General features: G+C 39.8%; 1 protein-coding gene across 16 annotated transcripts in view; it reads left to right on the forward strand.

Moving 5' to 3' along the window:
• The window catches only part of HUWE1 (HECT, UBA and WWE domain containing E3 ubiquitin protein ligase 1), a 216,904-nt gene that overhangs the window by 165,241 nt on the left and 30,465 nt on the right, over positions 1-21,198 (forward strand). For all 16 annotated transcript variants that reach the window (XM_049872559.1, XM_049872562.1, XM_049872557.1 and 13 more), the window contains 2 exons: positions 17,673-17,884; positions 18,339-18,521. In XM_049872559.1, the coding sequence (XP_049728516.1) occupies positions 17,673-17,884; positions 18,339-18,521 (395 nt within the window). The remainder of the gene's footprint in view (positions 1-17,672; positions 17,885-18,338; positions 18,522-21,198) is intronic.

Below are 21,198 nucleotides of genomic sequence, written 5' to 3' on the forward strand. Positions count from 1 at the left end.
CAGAGTAGAAGGACCCCACAGGGTTTCCAAGGCTGTGAACCTTCCAGAAGCAGACTGCCACGTCTTTCTTCCAGGGAGCTGCTTGGTGGGTTCAAATCATCAATCTCTCTGTTCCCAGCCAAGTGCTTAACTGTTGTACCACCAGGGATACTGGAGATTGATTACATTAAAAAAAAAAAAAAAACCAACTCGTTGCTGTAAAGTCAATTCTGAGTCATAGCCACTCTATAGGACAGAGTAGAACTGCACCACAGGGTTTCCAAGGAGCGGCTGTTGCTAACCTTTTGGTTAGCAGCTGAGCTCTTAACCACTGTGCAACCAGAGCTCTGGTGATTACATACCCAGACCCAGTGCTGTCGAGTCGATTCCGACTCATAGCGACTCTATAGGACAGAGTAGAACTGCCCCATAGTTTCCAGGGAGCGCCTGGCGGATTTGAACTGCCAACCTCTTGGTTAGCAGCTGTAGCACTTAACCACTGCACCACTAGGGTTTCCAGTGATTACATGGTGTCTGCCAAATCATTGAGAATCATAGGCTAGCCAAGTTACCACTTAACATTAACCATGACAGTCTACCCCTTGTCAACTTGGCACCTATCTCCTTAAACTACGTAATTTCCAAATAAAGTCATACTTGCACCAACATGATAAAATTGACATGCTTATAACTGAAGACACACTAAAAAAGAAAAATGAAACCAAACCCGTTGCTGTCGAGGCAATTCTGGCTCATAGCGACCCTGTAGGACAGAGTAGAACCGCCCCATATGGTTTCCAAGGAGCACCTGGTGGATTCTAATTGCCAACCTTTTGGTTAGCAGCCGTAGCTGTTAACCACTATGCTACCAGGGTTTCTGAAAACACACTAGTCCCCCTTAATCTTTGTTTTATAATAGGTAATAGAATAAGGGAGGGAAGAAAACAACGGTATTTGCTACACATACACACTCTTAACATAAAACAAGAAAGAAATATAACAATTGTCCTCATTTCTAAAACCAGTCACATGGTTGTAGCTGGTGTTTAGAACTATCTTCTCCCACTACCCATTCCATATTCCCTTTGCCCTCAGCAAGCACCTCAGCTGGTCATGGTTCTTTGCTTGGTGGAGTAATCCAAACCTTCCTTGCTTAAGGATCTGGTCTATAAGTAGTCCTGTCTGAATTGGGTTGTTATGGATTTCCATTGACTTTAGTCACAGGGCGTGATAGTACTAAGAGATGCCCTAAGGGATCTCCTGCATTCCAGACATACTCTTCTTTATCTCCATTATGCAATATCAATCCGATTTCTTGGTAGTCAGGATCAATCACACTAACCAGTATATGTAAATCTCTTCTTTGCCCAAAGAGACCAGGTGGCATTTCTAGCTTCCAGTTCAGTGGAACTAGTGACCTATCTCCAGGTGGGAACATTCCTCCCTTTTGAACTAAGACGTCTAGACCTGCAAAGCATAAGGTCACGGGGACAGGAAGCAAAAATAATGCGAGCGGGTCACTAGGGGTAATAGTGAGTGGTGCCACTCCCATTTCACCCCTTGATTCCTGGACCCATGAATTCTGGCTATGGGAGATACAGCACCCACAGCCAGATGCTGGATGCTGATTTAGAGCATATACAGCCTCCTGGAGAACATTGTTTCAACCCTGCAACATATTGCCAGCTAGCTGGCACCATATTTGTGTCTTTAGGAGGCCATTTCATTGTTCTAGCCAGCTGATTCAGAATGATGGGAAACATGGTAAGACCAGTGAATTACATGAGCATGGGCCCACTGCTGCACTTTGTTTGCTCTGAAGTGAGTCCCTTGATCAGAAGCAATGCTGTGTGGGAAACCATGATGGTGGATAAGGCATTCTGTAAGTCCAGGTATACTTTTTTTTTTAATAATTTTTATTGTGCTTTAAGTGAAAGTTTACAAATCAGCCAGTCTCTCACACAAAAACCCATATGCACCTTGCTGCACACTCCCAATTACTCTCCCCCTAACGAGACAGCCTGCTCTCTCCCTCCACTCTCTCTTTTTGTCTTTTTCGCCAGCTTCTAACCCGCTGCACCCTCATCTCCCGTCCAGGCAGGAGATGCCAACATAGTTCCGAGTGTCCACCTGATCCAAGAAGCTCACTCCTCACCAGCATCCCTCTCCAACCCATTGTCCAGTCCAATCCATGTCTGAAGAGTTGGCTTCGGGAATGGTTCCTGTCCTGGGCCAACAGAAGGCCTGGGGGCCATGACCACCTGGATCCTTCCGGTCTCATTCAGACCATTAAGTCTGGTCTTAGGAGAATTTGGGGTCTGCATCCCACTGCTCTCCTGCTCCCTCAGGGGTTCTCTGTTGTGTTCCCTATCAGGGAAGTCATCGGTTGTAGCCGGGCACCATCTAGTTCTTCTGGTCTCATGATGATGTAGTCACTGGTTCATGTGGCCCTTTCTGTCTCTTGGGCTCGTAATTACATTGTGTCCTTGGTGTTCTTCATTCTCCTTTGATCTAGGTGGGTTGAGACCAGTTGATGCATCTTAGATGGCTGCTCGCTAGCGTTTAAGACCCCAGACGCCACTCTTCAAAGTGGGATGCAGAATGTTTTGTTAATAGATTTTATTATGCCAATTGACTTAGATGTCCCCTGAAACCATGGTCCCCAGACCCCTGGCCCTGCTACTCTGGCCTTCGAAGCATTCAGTTTATTCAGGAAACTTCTTTGCTTTTGGTTTAGTCCAGTTGTGCTGACCTCCCCTGTATTGTGTGTTGTCTTTCCCTTCACCTAAAGTAGTTCTTATTAGTTGAGTACCCCTCTCCCACCTTTCCTCCCTCCCCTTCTCCTAACCACAAAAGGATGTTTTCTTCTCAGTTTAAACTATTTCTCAAGTTCTTATAATAGTGGTCTTATACAATATTTCTCCGAGTCGGAATCAACTTGACAGCAGTGGGTTTAATTTCACTCAGCATAATGTCTTCCAGGTTCCTCCATGTTATGAAATGTTTCACAGATTCCTCACAGTTCTTTATCGATGCGTAGTATTCCATTGTGTGAATATACCATAATTTATTTATCCATTAGTTCTATTCTGTCCTATAGGGTTGCTATGAGTCAAAATCGACTCAACGGCAGTGGGTTTTTTATCTGTTGATGGGCACCTTGTTTTTGCTATTGTTGTTGCTTCCATGTTTTTGCTATTGTAAAGAGTGGTGCAATAAATGTGGGTGTGTATATATCTGTTCATGTAAAGGCTCTTTTCTAGGATATATTCCAAGGAGTAGGATTGCTGGATCGTATGGTAGTTCTATATCTAGCTTTTTAAGGAAGCATCAAATCGATTTCCAAAGTGGTTGTACCATTTGACATTCCCGCCAGCAGTGTACAAGTGTTTCAGTCTCTGCACAGCCTCTCCAACATTTATTATTTTGTGTTTTTTGGGTAAATGCCAGCCTTGTTGGGTTATTTGTCTTTTTGCAGGTGAGTTTTTGCAGTATCATGTAGATTTTAGAGATCAGGAGCTGATCAGAAATGTCATAGCTAAACACTTTTTCCCAGTTTGTAGGTAGTCTTTTTACTCTCTTGGTGAAGTCTTTGGATGAGCATAATAAGTGTTTGATTTTTAGGAGCTCCCAGTTATCTAGTTTTTCTTCTACATTTTTTATAACGTTTTCTATACTGTTTATGCCATGTATTAGGGCTCCTAACGTTGTCCCTAATTTTTCTTCCATGATCTTTATTGTTTTAGATTTTATATTTAGGTCTTTGATCCATTTTGAGCTCGTTTTTGTGCATGGAGTAAGGTATGGGTCTTGTTTCATTTTTTTGCACATGGATATCCAGTTATGCCAGTACAAGTTTGTTTAAAAAAACTGTCTTTTCCCCATTTAACTGTTTTGGGGCCTTTGTCAAATAACTGCTCATATGTGGATGGATTTATGTTTAGATTCTCAATTCTGTTCCATTGGTCTATGTATCTGTTGTACCAGTACAAGGCTGTTTTGACTACTGTGGCAGTATAATAGGCTCTAAAATCAGGTAAAGTAAGGCCTCCCACTTTGTCCTTCTTTTTCAGTAATGCCTTATTTATCCGGGGCCTCTTTCCCTTCCACATGAAATTTGTGATTTGTTTCTCCATCTCATTAAAGAATGTCCTTGGGATTTGGATCAGAATTGCATTAAATGTATAGATCGCTTTTGGTAGAATAGACATTTTTATAATGTTAAGTCTTCCTATCCATGAGCAACGTATGCTCCTCCACTTATGTAAGTGTCTTGGTTTCTTGCAAAAGTGTACTGTAGTTTTCTTTGTATAAGTCTTTTACATTTCTGGCAAGATTTATTCCTAAGTATTTTGTCTTCTTGGGGCTACTGTAAATGGCATTGATTTGGTGATTTCCTCTTCAACGTTCTTTTTGTTGGTGTAGAGGAATCCAACTGATTTTAGTATGTTTATCTTGTATCCGGATACTCTGCTGAACTCTTCTATTAGTTTCAGTAGTTTTCTTGAGGATTCTATAAGGTCATGTCATCTGCAAGTAGAGATACTTTGATTTCTTCCTTGCCAATCTGGATGGCCTTTATTTCTTTATCTAGCCTAATTACTCTGGCTAGGACCTCCAGCAGAATTTTGAATAAGAGTGGTGATAAAGGGCATCCTTGTCTGGTTCCCGATCTCAATGGGAATGTTTTCAAGCTGTCTCCTTTTAGGGTGATGTTGGCTTTGTATAAATGCCCTTTATTATGTTGCGGAATTTTCCTTGTATTCCTGTTTTGCAGAGAGTTTTTATCATGAATGGTTGTTGAACTTTGTCAGAAGCCTTTTCTGCCTCAATTGATAAAATCATGTGATTCTCGTCTTTTGTTTTCTTTATGTGGTGGATTACAGTAATTGTTTTTCTAATGTTGAACCATCCCTTCATACCTGGTATGAATCTCACTTGCTCATGGTGAATTATATTTTTGATATGTTGTTGAATTGCATTGGCTAGAATTTTGTTGAGGATTTTTGCATTTACGTTCGTGAGGAATACCCACATAGGTCTATAACTTTCTTGTAGTGTCTTTACCTAGTTTTGGTATCAGGGATATGGTGGCTTCATAGAATGAGTTAGGTAGTATTCCATTCTTTTCTATGCTCTGAAATACCTTTAGTCGTAGTGGTGTTAACTCTTCTCTGAACGTTTGGTAGAACTCTGCAGTGAAGCCATCTGGACCAGGGCTTTTTTTTTTTGTTGGTAGTTTTTTTATTACCTTTTCAATCTCTTTTGTTATGGGTCTATTCAGTTGTTCTACCTCTGTTTGTGTTAGTTTAGGGTACGTAGTGTGTTTCTAGGAATTATCCATTTCTTCTAGGTTTTCAAATTTGTTTGAGTGTAGTTTTTCATAGTAATCTGATATGATTCTTTTAATTTCAGTTGGGTCTGTTGTAATATCGCCCATCTCATTTCTTATTCAGTTATTTGCTTCCTCTCCTCTTTTTCTTTTGTCAGTTTTGCCAGTGGTTTATCAATTTTGTTGAATTTTTCAAAAAACCAGCTTTTGGTCTTGTTAAGTCTTTCAGTTGTTTTTCTGCTTTCTATTTCATTTAGTTCAGCTCTAATTTTTATTCTTTGTCTTTTTCTGGTGCCTGTGGGTTTCTTTTGTTGCTCTCTTTCTGTTTGTTCAAGTTGTAGGGATACTTCTTTGATTTTGGCCCTTTCTTCTTTTTGGATGTGTGCATTTATTGATATAAATTGGCCTCTGAGCACCACTCTTGCTGTGTCCCAGAGGTTTTAATAGGAAGTGTTTTCATTCTCACTGGATTCTCTGAATTTCTTTATTCCACCCTTAATGTCTTCTGTAATCCAGTCTTTTTTGAGCAGGATATTGTTCAATTTCCAAGTGTTTGATTTCTTTTCCCTGCTTTTCCTGTAATTGATTTCCACTTTTATGGCCTTACGGTCAGAGAAGATGCTTTGTAATATTTTAACATTTTGGATTCTGCTAAGGCTTGCTTTTTGACATAATATGTGGTCTATTCTAGAGAATGTTCCATGTGCACTCTGAAAAAAAGTATAGTTGGTTGCCGTTGGGTGGAGTGTTCTGTATATGTCACCGAGGTCAAGTTGGTTGATTGTGGCATTTAGATCTTCTTTGTCTTTATTGAGCTTCTTTCTGGATGTCCTGTCCTTCACCGAAAGTGGTGTGTTGAAGTCTCCTACTATGATTGTGGAGCTGTCTATCTCACTTCTCAGTGCTGATAGAGTTTGTTTTATGTATCTTGCAGCCCTGTCATTGGGTTCATAAATATTTAATACGGTTATATGTTCTTGGCGTATTGTCCTTTTAATCATTGTATAGTGTCCTTCCTTATCCTTTCTGATGGATTTAACTTTAAAGTCTATTTTGTCAGAAATTAATATTACCACTCCTGCTCTTTTTTGATTGTTGTTTGCTTGGTATATTTTTTTCCATCCTTTGAGTTTTAATTTGTTTGTGTCTCTAAGTCTAAGGTGTGTCTCTTGTAGGCAGCATATAGACAGATCTTGTTTTTTAATCCATTCTGCCACTCTCTGTCTCTTTATTGGTGCATTTAGCCCATTTACATTCAGGGTAATTATGGATAGGTATGAATTTAGTGCTATCATTTTGATGTCTTTTTGTGTGTGGTTACAGCTTCTTTTTCCCACTTGATTTTATGTGCTGAGTAGATTTTCTTTATATATTGTCCTTTCCTCATCTTTGTTGTTGTTGATTTTATTTCTGCTGAGTCTGTATTTGTCCCTTGTTTTTTATTTTGATGAGTAGAATAGCTTGTCTCCTTTGTGGTTACCCTATTATTTACCCCTATTTTTCTAAATTTATAACCCAACTTTTATTTCTTTCTATCACTGTATCTTCCTCTCCATATAGAAGGTGTGTGATTACATTTCTTAGTCCCTCTTCATTGCTTTATTGTTTTAACGTTGTCTTCTTTTATACAATAACGTTGCTGTTACTCTGTGTTGGGCCTTTTTTTTTTTTTGGATTTCCTTGTCTGGGTTGACTTCTGGTTGCTCTGCCCAGTGTTCTAGTCTTGGGTCGATACCTGATTTTATTCAATTTCTAACCAAAGAACTCCCTTTAGTATTTCTTGTCGTTTTTGTTTGGTTTTTACGAATTCTCTCAACTTGTGTTTATCTGGAAATGTCTTAATTTCACTTTCATATTTAAGAGACAGTTTTGCTGGATATATGATTCTTGGCAGGCAGTTTTTTTTCCTTCAATTTTGTAAATATGTCATCCCATTTCCTTCTTGCTGGCCTGGTTTCTGCCGAGCAGAAACCCTGTTGTGGGTAGGTGTGGACCTTGTTTAATAGGCAAAGCAGTGTGAAACCTCAAATACCCGCCTCTTCACTGCACCGCTGAAATGGTTGGAGTTTGCCAACAAGGGCGTATTCTCCCGAAATAGGCTCATACAGGTCCATGCAGAAGGGGAAGGTGCTCAAGGTCCACAGACGGTTTATGTCTGGACAGGAGCCGCTTTTGTCCTGAGCTCCCCCAGTTAATGGAGCTAGCAAATTATCCATTCTCCCCAGTTGCAAATTTTTTCCTTCCCCAAGGCCAGGAGGACGGCTCCAGATGCTCACCAGGGTCTATCCCAGGCCCAGGGATTCAGCCGCTGAAGCCGGCTTGGGGGTTGGGGGGGGGGCGCGGTAAAATATACACAAGTACTTAGCTTTTGCCGAGAGCGCTGTTCTGCTCAGGTTCCGGAGGTGTGAGTGGGCTGTGTGGCTGGCTGCTTCTCCCTGAGGAAACTGCGGCCGAACACTAGGACCAGCCCGCCACCGCCGCTGCTGTTCTGGGAATGGTACCTGAGGTTCCCCGCGATTCAGGTCCGGTAACTCCTCTCCGCTTCTGAACAGTCTCTTCCTTCCCCTGCCCCTTAGTTCGATGTCTAAGCTTGCCTTTGATGCTCAGGGCTCCCAGCTTGTCACAAATAACACTAATTTCACTTTTTTTTTTCGGGTCTTTGTTGTAAAGGGCGCTTGACGGAAGCGTTTGTCTATTCTGCCACCTTGGCTCTGCCTCCAATAATCCTGTACTGTTTTTTTTTTTTGGCCTCCATTTGCAACATTAATCTGATATGCCCATGGTAATCAGGATCAATCACAACAGCCAATATGGTAGTTCCCTTCTTTGCCTGTTGATTAAGCGTTCACATGAGACACTTCTTTGGCCCATTCAGAGAGGTCTGTCTACATACTTCTCCATACTTCCTGGTCAGAAATTTTCCAGTCATGTTCCTTCCAAGTCCTTGACCATCCAGCCAAACCATTAGCCATAATCCATGAGTTGGTGTACAATCTCACATCCGCCATTTCTCCTTCTGAGCAAAGTTAGCAGCCACGTGCACTCCTTGATGTTCTGTCCACTGGGAGGATTTCTCTTCACCACTGTCCAGTTAAGTTTCAGAAAGGGGCTGCAGTGCTGCTTTCAAGTGGTGCCTGCATATCGTGCTGAAGTATCTGTAAACCAGGCATGAATTTTCTCTTCCTCGGTCAACTGCTCGTAAGGAATTTACCATGAGGCCTTAAATGCAGGCTAGGAGAGAGAAGGTAATGTAACGGGAGTGGGGACCAAGAGCATTTGGGCCACCTCTTCATGTAACTTGTGCCTTCAGGGCCTGCTCTGGTCTGATCTCATATACCAGTATACCTCATTGTATCAGGCTTCACTTTATTGCACCTCACAGATACTGCGTTTTTTACAAAATGAAGGTTTGTGGCAACCTTGCATCGAGCAAGTCTGTCAGCGCCATTTTTCCAATAGCATGTGCTCACGTCGTGTCTTTGTGTCACATTTTGGCAATTCTGACAATATTTCAAACTTTTTCATTATTATATCTGTTATGGTGATCTGTAATCAGTGATCTTTGATGTTACCATTGTAATTATTTTGGGGCGCCATGAACTGCACCCATATAAGACTGTGAACTTAGATCAATAAATGTTGCACGTGTTCTAACTGTTCCACCGACCAGCTGTTCCCCTCTCCTCATGCCTCCCTATTCCCTGAGTCAGGACAGTATAAAAATTAGGCCAATTAATAACCCTTCAGTGGCCTCTAAGTGTTCAAGTAAAATGAAGAGTACTACATCTCTCACTTTAAATCAAAAGTTGAAAATGATTAAACTTAATGAGAAAGGCATCTCGAAAGCTGAGATACATCGAAAGCTAGGCTTCTTGTACCAGTTAGCCAAGTTGTGAACGCAAAGGAAAGGTTTTTGAAGGAAATGTGAAGAAGTGCTACTCCAGTGAACACATGAATGACAAGAAAGCAAAACAGCCTTCTTGCTGATATGGAGAAAAGTTTTAGTGGTCTGAATAGAAGACTCAAACCAGCCACGACATTCCCTTAAGCCAAAACCTAATCCGGAGGAAGGCCCTAACTCTCTTCAATTCTTTTAATGCTGAGGGAGGTGAGGAAGCTTCAGAAGAAAAGTTTGAAGCTAGAAGAGGTTGGTTCATGAGGTTTAAGGAAAGAAGCTGTCTTTATAACGTAAAAGTGCAAGGTGAATCAGTAAGTGCTGATGTAGAGGCTGCAGCAAGTTATCCAGAAGATCTAATTAAGATAATTGATGAAGGTGGCTACACCAAACAACGGATTTTCAAGGTAGACACAACAGGTTTATATTGGAAGAAAATGCCATCTAGAGCTTCCATAGCTAGCTAGAGAGGAGAAGTCAATGCCTGCCTTCAAAGCTTTAAAGGACAGACTGACTCTATTGTTAGGGGACAGTTCAGCTAGTGACTTTAATTTGAAGCTAGTGCTGATTTATTATTCCCAAAATTCTAGGGCCACTAAGAATAACACTAAATCTACTCTGTGTGTGCTCTGTGAATGGAGCAACAAATCCTGGATGACAGTGTTACCAGGTGGAAAGCCCAGGTTCTTACTCTGCATGACTTGTATTGGCCAATAAACAAGAGACCGAGGTGAGAGAACAAAAAAGGCACCTTTATTTTGTTGTACAAAGAAATGGAGTCGGTTGGTGCTTCCTGCTGCCAAGACTGTTCAGCAGGGGCAAGCAGGCAGGTTACTTTTAAAGAGGTTTACAAGTAGAGAGTTATAAAAGTTACGTCAGCAACATTCTTAATCATACTACGCAGGCGCAGTGGGTTTTACATATAACCTCCAAGCAAAAGTAGGATTCAAATGCAAAGCTGAGGTGCTGGGAGCCCAGCAAAGGAAGGAAGCCAGATAAAGAATACCGCACTGTGGGGGTCCTACCTCAACAGCACATCTGTTTATAACATGGTTCACTGAATATTTTAAGGCCACTGTTGAGACCTACTGCTTAGAAAAAAAAGATTCAAAATATTACTGCTTGTTATCAATGTACCTACCTGGTCACCCAAGAGCTGTGATGAAGATATAGAAGGAGATCAATATTGTTTTAATGCCTACTAACACAACATATATTCTGCAGCCCATAGATCAAGGAGTAATTCCAACTTTCAAGTCTTAGAATTAAGAAATACATTTCATAAAGTCGTAGCTGCCATGGATAGTGATTGCTCTGATAGATCTGGACAAAGTAAATTGAAAACCGTCCAGAAAGGATTCACCATTCTAGATGTCAGTAAGAACATTCGTGATTCAAGGGAGGTGGTCAAAATACCAGTATTAAGAGGACTTTGGAAGGAGTTGATTGCAGCCTACCTGGATGACTTTGAGGGGTTGAAGATTTCAGTGGTGGAAGTAACTGCAGATGTAGTGGAAATAGCAAGAGACGTGTAGCCTGAAGATGTGACTGAATTACTGTAATCTCACGATAAAACTTACAACAGATGAGGAGTTGCTTCTTAAGGATGAGCAAAGAAATTGGTTCCTTGAGATGAAATCTGCTTGTGGTGAAGATGTTGTGAACGTTGTTGAAATGACAACAAAGCATTTAGAATATTACATAAACTTAGTTGATAAAGCATCAACAGAGCTTGAGAGGCTTGACTCCAATTTCGAAAGAAGTTTGTGGGTAAAATGCTATCAAGCAGCATCGCAGGCTACAGAGAAATATCTTGTGAAAGGGAGAGTCAGTCGATGTGGCAAACTTCATTGTCTTATTTTAAGAAATTGCCGCAGCCACTCCAACCTTCAGCAACCACCACCCTGGTCAGTCAGCAGCCCTCAAAATCAAGGCAAGACCCTCCAACAGCAAAAAGATGATGGTTAGCATCTTTTAACAATAAAATATTTTTTAATTAAGGTATGTATGTTGTTTTTTTAGACATATAATGCTATGACATACTTAATAGACTACAGTATAGTATAGTGTAAATAATAACTTTTATATGCACTGGGAAACCAGAAAATTCGTGTGACTCGCTTTATTACGATATTTGCTTTATGGCGGTGATCTGGAACCAAACCTGCAGTATCTCTGAGGTACGCCTGTATACAACTTTCATTAGATGATGAAGTGCTGCTTTGCATGTCTAACTTTATGACTTTATGGGCCGGACAACACCCAGTTCATGATGGGCTGATCAGGTCATAGGGTATCCCTCATGGCCCATGGTTAAGTGTGCTCAGTCTCATCTAAGGCCCACTAACAAGCCAAAAGCTGTTTTTCAAAAGGAGAGTAGTTACCTGCAGAGGATGGAAGGGCTTTGCTCCAAAATCCTAAGGGTGTATGCTATGATTCACCAATAGGAGCCTGCCAAAGACTCCAGACAGCATCTCTGTCTGCCACTGGCACTTCAGGCACCATTGGATCAGCCGGGTCATATAGCCCATGTGGCAGAACAGCTTGCATGGCAGCTCAAACCTATTGCAGAGCCTTCTCTTATTCTGGGCCCCACTCAAAGCTAGTAGCAAGAAAAAGGTTTCGCCAGATCAGTAGTGCATACAAGGTACCAGGAGACATATTAATTTTCTCAAGCAATGAAACCACATCCAGAACAGCAGCTGCAATTGGAGTCACCACCTGGTTAAGTTTACAGTAACCCACTGTCATTCTCCGGGGTCCATCTGTTTTCTGCACAGGCCAAACGGGTTGAATGAGAATGTGGTACGATTCAAGTCCTTCATGATGAAAGTAATCTCTGCAGTCCCTCCAGGAATGCAGCATTGCTTTTGGTTTACTTTTTTTAGGTAGGGATAGTTCTAATGGCTTACACTTGGCCTTTCCAACCATAATAGCCCTTACTCCACATGTCAGGGATCTAATGTGGAGGTTATGGTGAGTATGTCTGTTCCAATTACGCATTCTGGAACTGGGGAAATCACTAAAGGATGGGTTCAGGGATCCACTGATTCATTGTGAGACATACCTGAGCTAAGAGTCCGTTAATAACCTGACCTCCATACACTCCTACTCTTACTGGTGGGCCACAGTGACTGACGTTTTGTATACCTGAAATTAGTGTCAGTTCAGAGCCAATGTCCGGCAGTTCTCGAAAAGTCTGGTTATTTCCTTTTCTCCGTGAGCAATCACTCCCTTTGGAGAAGACTAGGAGAAAGATTAACAGTATGAATTTCACCTTTCAGGGTTGGGAGTTCAATTTGAGTTGTGATTCAGCCACCCTTAGAATAAGACTCTGGGTTTGATTTTCAGCGATATTAGCTCTGTTACTACAAGAAATAAGGCTTTCTTTCAGGGCAGTTGGTAACTTTCAGGTCCTTTATGCAGCACTTCGAGTTGGGACTCTGAAGCCCTAAGCTCATCCTTTTCTTTCTTCACTTTGTCTAGCGAAAGTAGGACCAACCAGCCAGCTTCCTTATACAGTGAAACCTGTGAGAGCCGGAACTCACTGGGACTACCTTGTTTTCTGGGTCTCACAAGTTTTCCACCTTTAACAGGGTGCAGTCTTACCACTTTTCTGATGCTCTCTATTAGTGGAAAATATTTGAATTTTTCTTCTCTGACAGGCTTCTGCCTTACGCAGGTTCCAGCTTTTGCAGGTTTTACTGTACTTGTTCATTTGACAGAGATCTTGAAAGGTGTCAAATATACAATCACTAAGAGCCTTGTCCCTCACAAATATTTGATCCAGTGGTGGTGATATTTTACATATCTCTATTGCCACATCATGCCATGGATTAACAGTGCCCTCTTTACTGCTGGAATTGAGTCATTAGTGCCTTTAAATGTAGCCAGACTTGAGAAACCAGTTCAGAAAACTCATCTTTAAGATTTTATTCCTCTGGGACCTCAAAGGACCTCTTTAAAGTGTTGAAAAGCAAAGATGTCACCTTGAAGACCAAGGTGCACCTGACCCAAACAAACCATGGTATTTTCAGTCGCATCATAGTCATGTGAAAGCTGGACAATGAATAAGGAAGACTGAAGAAGAATTGACACCTTTGAATTGTAGTGTTGGCAAAGAATATTGAATATACATGGACTGCCAAAAGAACGAACAAATCTGTCTTGGAAAAAGTACAGCCAAAATGCTTCTTAGAAGCAAGGATGGCGAGACTGCACCATACATACTTTGGACATGTTGTCAGGAGGGATCAGTCCCTGGAGAAGGATATCATGCTTGGGTAAAGTACAGGGTCAGCGGAAAAGAAGAAGACACTTAACAGGGTAGGTTGGCACAGTGGCTGCAACAGTAGGCTCCAGCATAACAACGATTGTAAGGATGGCGCAGGACAGGGCGGTGTTTTGTTCTGTTGTGCATAGGGTCGCTATGAGTCAGAGCTGACTCCGTAGCACCTAACAACAACAACAACAAGACTGAATGTCATTATAGAAGAACTACAACAGCAACAGGACCACTCTTGGTCTTAGACTGGGTTCTCCAGAGGAGCAGTACAAGTGAAGCATATGTATAAATGTGTAGAGTGAGTGAGGCTTGCTTCAAGGAGATGATTCACATCGTTGTGTGAGGGCTGACAAGTCTCAAATCCGTGGGTCAGACAGCAGGCTGAAGGCTTGTGTGGTTGCGCAGCCTGACAAACCCAAAATCTGCATGTTAGGTGGCAGGCTAAAGGCCTCTGCAGACTTATGTCCCAAGAACCAGAGGTCAGGCTACAAGTAGAATTGGGGTTGGGGGCATGGCTTAGCCAGAACATCCATTTATGCCACACCCTGAAGGACATTTCCCTTTCAGCTGATTGGATGCTCACATCAGATCGCAAAATGCAAGGCGCTTACGTAGTGTGTGTCAAATCACTGAGAATTATCATAGCCTAGCCAAGTTGACACAAAAAAATTAGCCATCACAAATACTTCTGTCATTTGAGTACCTTCTATGTGTCACACACTTTGCTAGGAACCCACACATGCTATGTGCTAACCCAGTGATGAGGGCCTCTTAAGACACATTAAAGTGCTAGACCTTTTTTCCCATGATGTGGAGCCGTTGACTTATTATGCAGGGTGTAAATTGATGAGATTTGTTTTCACTTCGTGTGTAGTGCAGAGATTGCAAAAGGCAAGACTGGAATCTGATAGAGTAATCTAGGTAACGCATGATCTTGGTGAAGTTGGGAAAAAATGAGCAATTCGAAGAAATGTTTTATCGGTAGAAATGGAAAAGAATTGGATTTTGGCGATAAAGAGAAGGTCAAGGACTCAAGGATGTTTCCTTTTTTTTTTTTTTCTTTCATGGGTAGACATCTAACAACATAGAAGAGGAAAAAGTATGAGGAGAAAATAAAGAATTTGAGAGGTATTCGTGGAGCATCTAAGTAGTGATGTCAGAGGACAGTTGAATAAACCAAACATAGGTGTTTATCTTTCAGATATACTCACACATGTGCAAAGACACCAACGTGTTAGCAGTATTAAGAATAAAAAATATAGGAAAAGCCTAATTATAATCTACAGAGCTGTGGAAAAGAGCGAAGTTATGTTTTATGTGTGCTCATATGAAATTATCTTCAGGTTAGATTTTTCTATGTAAAGAGTGTCCAAGGAGGTTTTTTCACGTAAGGGACCTACCTCATTTCATGAGTCACAGTAATTTTATGGTTAGTAAGCTGCAAAGAGTCTGATAGTGTAACAGGGGCACTGGTGTTGCAGACAGACTCTGAAAGCAGCTGTTTTGTTGTGAATATACACAGCAAAACACACCAATTTAACCATTTCTACATGTACAATTCAGTGACGTTGATTACAGTCAAGTTGGGCAGCCATTCTCCCCCTCCTTTTCTGAGTTGTTTCTCCACCGTTAACATAAACTCACTGTCCCCTAAGGTTCCTGTTTCATCTTTTGAGTGATGTTGTAATTTTGATCCCATATAGACAGATCCTGAAAGAGCACAATGCTCAAGGCAAATATTCTTTACTAGTTAAGCTACACTGTTTAGTTTTAAGAAGACTTCAGGGAGTAGTTTTGGTTTAAGGTTTAAAGATTATCTCAGGGTGATAGTTTCAGGGGTTCATCCACAGCTGCTATTTTTTAAAGCTATTTTTACTTTAACCCAAATGTAAATACAAAAAATAAATCCTAGTTAGTTCAATTAAATAAAACTTACCAACTTCACAGAAACTGCTCCTCTTGTTGCATCTTGCCTTCTTGCATCTTCCTTCCTCCACCTAGTACCAAAAAACACCAAACCAATTGCTGTGAAGTCAATTCCAACTCAGCAATCCTGTAGTACAGAGTAGAACTACGCTGTATGCTTTCTAAAGAGCAGTTGGTGTATTCAAACTGCTGACCCTTGTGGTTAGTGGCTGAGATCCTCTATCCGATAAGGTTACCATTATCTTAAGTTCTGTTGCCATAGATTGGTTTTGCACTTTGTTTATAAATATAGTCTTACAGTATATACTCTTGTTTCTGGCTTCTTGTGCTTAACATTATGTTTGCAGTATTCATTTTTGTTTGGAGTTGTAGTTTATTCTCATTTGCTGTATAGAATTCCATTGTATACATGTATCCTAATTTTTTACCCATTCTACTGCTAATGGACAATTGAGTAGTTTTCTGTTTGGAGCTATTAAATAATGCTGCTATGAGCATTCTTGAACATATCTTGGTGAACATAAGTAAATATTTCTGTTGGGTATATACCTAGAAGTAGAATTGGTGAGCTCTGGGATATGCATATGTTCAGCTTTAGTAGATGGTGCCAAACAGTTTTCCAAAGTGGTTGTGTCAGTTTCTGCTATCACCAGCAATGTATGGGATTTCTGGGTTTTGTTTTTGTTTTTTTTTTTTCCTGCCAACACTTGGTATTCTTCCCAGTTTTCATTTTAGCCATGCTGTAAGTCAGAATCAACTCGACAGCAACAAGTTTGATTGTTTTTTTAGTGAGTTCGTAGTGGTATTGCATTATGGCTAAAATTTGTCTTTCTTTGTTGACCATCTTTTCTTGTTTCTATTAATCATTTAAATATTCTCTTTTTTGAAGTGTCTGTTCAAGTCTTTTATTCTTGTTTTCTGTTATGTTCCTTATACATTCTGGATTTAAGTCCTTTGTGGGATACAGTATTGAATATATATTAGGCTTTTATTTTGAAACTTTTATGCCAGATATAGTCATAATTTATAATAGCATTACTTGTGTGGTAAGACATTTAATTGCAAATTTATTAAGTATCTGTTCAGTGTATTATTGTGAAGTGATTACTGGTACTGGGTACTGATGGGTACCGTATAAATACTATTGGTAATACATCAGCATAGCAAGGTCATTGGCATTGCTCTCTTTAACAGAGAGGTAAGTAACTCATCCAAGGTCACACTGCAGAGTAGCAGATCTGAAATTAGAACCCAAGTCTCAGATTCCAAAGCCAAATCCTTTCTAGTTAGTCACATTGCTTTCCCAAATTGCAGTGCTTTTTTTCAGTACTGGGAAATTATTTGTATTTCTATTGGTTCTGCCTTAAAAGGTCACCATACCTAATTTCTCAGACTCTAGAATTTTTCGATGCATTTTTTTGTTGTTCAGTTAAAATTCACATAACATGAAATTAACCGTTTTAAAGTGTACAATTTAGTGACACCTAGTATATTCACAATGTTGTTTAACCTTCACCTCTATCCATTTCCCAAATCTTCAATTCATTTTGTTCTAAAATCTACTTGAATGACAGTAGAACTAAGTTTCTAAGATAAGGAATTAATCAGGGCAGAAATCATTGTTAGAGAAAAAGAAAAGTCTAACTTAATTTCCTTTCCCTGTTGTTGAGCTGTTATTCATAATTTAAGTAACCCTCAAAATAGGGTTACTATTTTATTTTTGCATACTCATATCTGTGGCTATACTATCTCTCCTTCAATTCTTGTGAGTTTCTAGCACAGGGTCCTGGACACATTGTAGGTGTCTATAAATTTTAAACTTTAATTGAATTCTGATGGGGTTATAGCACTCAACTGGAAGTCAAGATTTGAATCCTTTGCCATTGAATTCTTTGTGTGAGCCACTTTTCTTTGGGCCTCATCTGATAGATGAGGAAAATATTTAGTCTTATCTACTTTATAGATTTGCTGTGAACAGTTCTGTTAAATAGTACACTGAGAGTGTTTTAAGAAACACCAAATGGCATCTAAATGAAGGTATGTAAAGTATGTATTGGGAAATGGAAGGGGTTTGAAAGCATAAAATCTGAGTTTGCTACTTATTTAGCTGGTATTTTGGAGCCTTGGTCTCCTCATCTATTAAGTAGAACTGATAATCACTCATTGGGTGACTTTAAGAATCAACTGTGTGAGTGCATGTTGTTGCTGTACGTAATTGTGCTTGTCAATAAATGTCACGATTAATGGCTTTTCAGGACTGCAGCGTGCTAGCTTTTGTTTTGGACCACCTCCTCCCACATACTCAGAATGCAGAAGACAAGGACACACCTGCCCTGGCCCGCCTATTCCTCGCAAGCCTGGCCGCTGCAGGGAGTGGCACAGATGCTCAGGTGGCACTTGTGAATGAAGTAAAGGCAGCCCTGGGGCGAGCACTGGCTATGGCTGAGAGTACAGAGAAACATGCCAGGTAAAATCCATACCTGACCTAGTGCTGGTATCTAATAGTATCCCCTTACTCCATTCTTGGTCCATGGGTTCCTTGAACTTGAACAAGAGTTCTAGTCATGTTGGCGTTGTATATTCTTTGGTCCTCTCAAATAGTTCAAAATGCCCAGCGTACTGATTACATTTGGAGGAGATGGGTAAATACCCTAGAGAAAACAAAGAGGCATTTTCACTGTATTTCGAAGGTCTGTTCATTTAAGAAGCTGGGCAGGTTATTCAATCTTTTTTTTTTTTTTAATGTGTTTAAAGAAAATAAAGAACGCTACCACCCTGGGAGTGAGTTCTCACCTGTTTAGATATTACTTCCAAAAGGAAGCACAAAAGTCACGGGAATATTGTCTGAGGCAAGTTAGTGAAGATGTGACCTTGAGGATGCTGTATTCACATGATGATAGCAGTGTCAACTTAATTCCTAGGCTTCAGGCAGTGATGTGTATCATCAGTACTATCATGGAGTCCTGCCCTTCCACCTCCAGCTTCTATAGCAGTGCCACAGCCAAGACCCAACACAATGGCATGAACAACATCATTCGACTCTTCCTGAAGAAGGGACTGGTTAATGACCTGGCCAGGGTACCTCACAGCCTGGACCTGTCCAGGTAAAATCATTACCTAGCTGCCACTCTAGCTTTTCCCCTCTGTTTAACCATGCTGCTTACTTCTCCATTTGCCAAGTATTTCATGCATTTGTCCTCACCAAATGAGTAGTAAAGAGGGAGCTGGTGCTGTAGGAAAATATTTGGATGTAGGTAGGAGACAAAAAAAAAAAAAAACTTTTTTTTTTTAAGGAGATCTGCGTTCTTAGTATTGTGGCTTTTGTAGCAAGGCGTGTGCTTTCTCTAAATCTTGGTTTTCTCTGAGTTAGACTGTATCGATGATTTTTTTCAAGTTTTACTTCCACTTTAGTTAAAAATAACTATGTATAAGAAGAGTATATGTATACTTATAAGAAATACAAATGAACAAAAATAGATACCATATTCCAACCACCCAGATACCACTGTTATCTGTATATCTTTAAATATTTTTCTTTATGTGCATGAATAATTTTTTTATTAAAATGGTGTTATACCGTATATGCTATTGTGTAAACTGGTTGTTTGGGGTTTTTTGTTTTCAGTTAATGGTCTCTACCTTTACATTTAATTAAGTTTTCATCCTATCAAATGCTCAAATACATACTCAAAAATTTTTGTCCTGACCAGAGTCCAACTAAGGGCCCTATGTTGCATCTGGTTATGACCTTTAATCAATCTCTCTTAATTTAACTTTTTTTTTTTTTGGTAGCCGTTTATGACACTTGTTGAAGTTACCAGGCCTGCTGTGCTGTAGAATGTTTTGCCTTCTAGGTTTGATCCAGTTGCTTCCTTGCAGTATAGTTTAACTTGTTCCTTTACTGCCTGTATTTTTTGTAAACTGGTAGTTAGATCTAAAGGCTTAATGGGTGTAATTTAAACAAAATTTGACTAGAACACATCTTAGGTGATGTACATCTCATATTTATCTTTAGGGGACACATCTCTTGAACTGTTACTAATAATTATGTTAAGACTGACCACTGAGTTAGAGAAATAGTTATCATTTCTTCTTCTCACTAGAAGGTAATCTGTGTTGTAACTTTGGCACTGTACAGATGTTCACTGGTCACCATTTACCTAATTAATAGTCTTAACACGAGTTGATAATTGTTGCCTGAGTCCCTTGATTTCTTTGAGGGTTAATGAATGACAACTTTGTAATTTCTGTCATTCTTTTGTACATTATTAGTCGGTATTTTTCTGTGATATAGCCCTTTTTCAGTAGGGAAAGCCTATTTGGTTACCCAAAAATATAATTCCTACAGAAAAGTCGCGATAAAAACTTAATTTTTCCATTTAGTTGCCAATTTTTAAAGTAAAATAAAAAAATAGGTTTAACTACCACCTCAAATGTTAGTATGTGAGTTTTTTTCTGTTTCCCAAGTAGTAGACTCATGAATTTTCATAGATTTTAAAGATCAGTTATTGAATTTTTTGGATTAACTACAGTTGTCATTCTTTTTCTTGCTCAAATTACTACACCTTTGGCCAGAGGGCCTCTTTGAGCTGACTTCTTTGTCCTTTTAATACAACCCCATCAAATTTTTTTAAAAACATTTAAAAATTTCAGACTCACAGTAGTGTAATGAACACTCATATGTCTCACCTAGATTAATGAAAAGTTGCCAACATGATACTTAACCTCTAAATATTTCAGCATATGTTCTTCTGAGAACAAATATTCTCTTATATGGCTTTAGTATACCATTATCACATTCAAGAAATTTACCGTTAATATAATAATAATCTGTATATTTCATATTCAGATACCTTCAGTTATTCCAATATGTCTTTATAACCTGAGGAGAAGGATGTTTTGGTCCAGGGCCCAAAGAGGATCACACATTGCATTTGGTTGTCACTTGTCTTTTGTTTTTCATGACATTTGACTGTTTTGAAGAATCCAGGCAAGGTGTCTTGTAGAGTATTCCATAATCTGGATTTGTCTTAATTGCTTCCTGGTGGTTAGGTTCAGGTTAAATATTTCTGGGAGAATACTATATAGGTGATGTGTATCGTCCTCAGTGTATCACATCAGGAGACACACAATACCAATTTGTGCCATTATTGGTTATGCTAAGTTTGATCACATAGTTAGATGGTATCTGCTAGATTTCCCCTTTATAATTAATAAGTAATCTCAGTTGAAATTTTGAGATCATGTGAATATCCTGTGCTCTGAAGATTTTTAACTCTTATTACATTGCTATTTGCAAATTGATGATTTTTTTATTCTCTTGTTCTTTATTTCTTAGCCAGCATTTTTCTCTAATAAAGAATTCCCTCCCTGCTTTTGATCCCTGTGGACTCAGATTATTTTTATATTCAGTGTGTTATAATTCATTACCATCATTATTATTTTTGATGCTCATTTTGTCTCAAATTTAGCCTATGGTAATGACTCCATTAATTTTTGAAACCCTTGTAGCACAGTGATACCAACGCTTACCTTGTACCTTCCATGCCCCTTTCCTGGAATCATTCATTTCTCTGAGGAGTTCTGGTTCTTTTTAGTGTGGAATAGTATCAGAGACTACTATCTGGGTGGTTAAAAAAAAAAAAAAAGCAGATCTGCTCTAGTTTTATTGGGTGCTTACTTGACCTCACACACCTTACTACAATGACAAGTCACACCACACCTCCAACTGCGGCCCCTGTACTGAACCTTAGGAAACCCTACAGAGAACAGTTTGAAGTC

Source organism: Elephas maximus, chromosome X, assembly GCF_024166365.1.
Source record: "Elephas maximus indicus isolate mEleMax1 chromosome X, mEleMax1 primary haplotype, whole genome shotgun sequence".
In the NCBI taxonomy this organism is placed as follows: Eukaryota; Metazoa; Chordata; class Mammalia; order Proboscidea; family Elephantidae; genus Elephas; species Elephas maximus.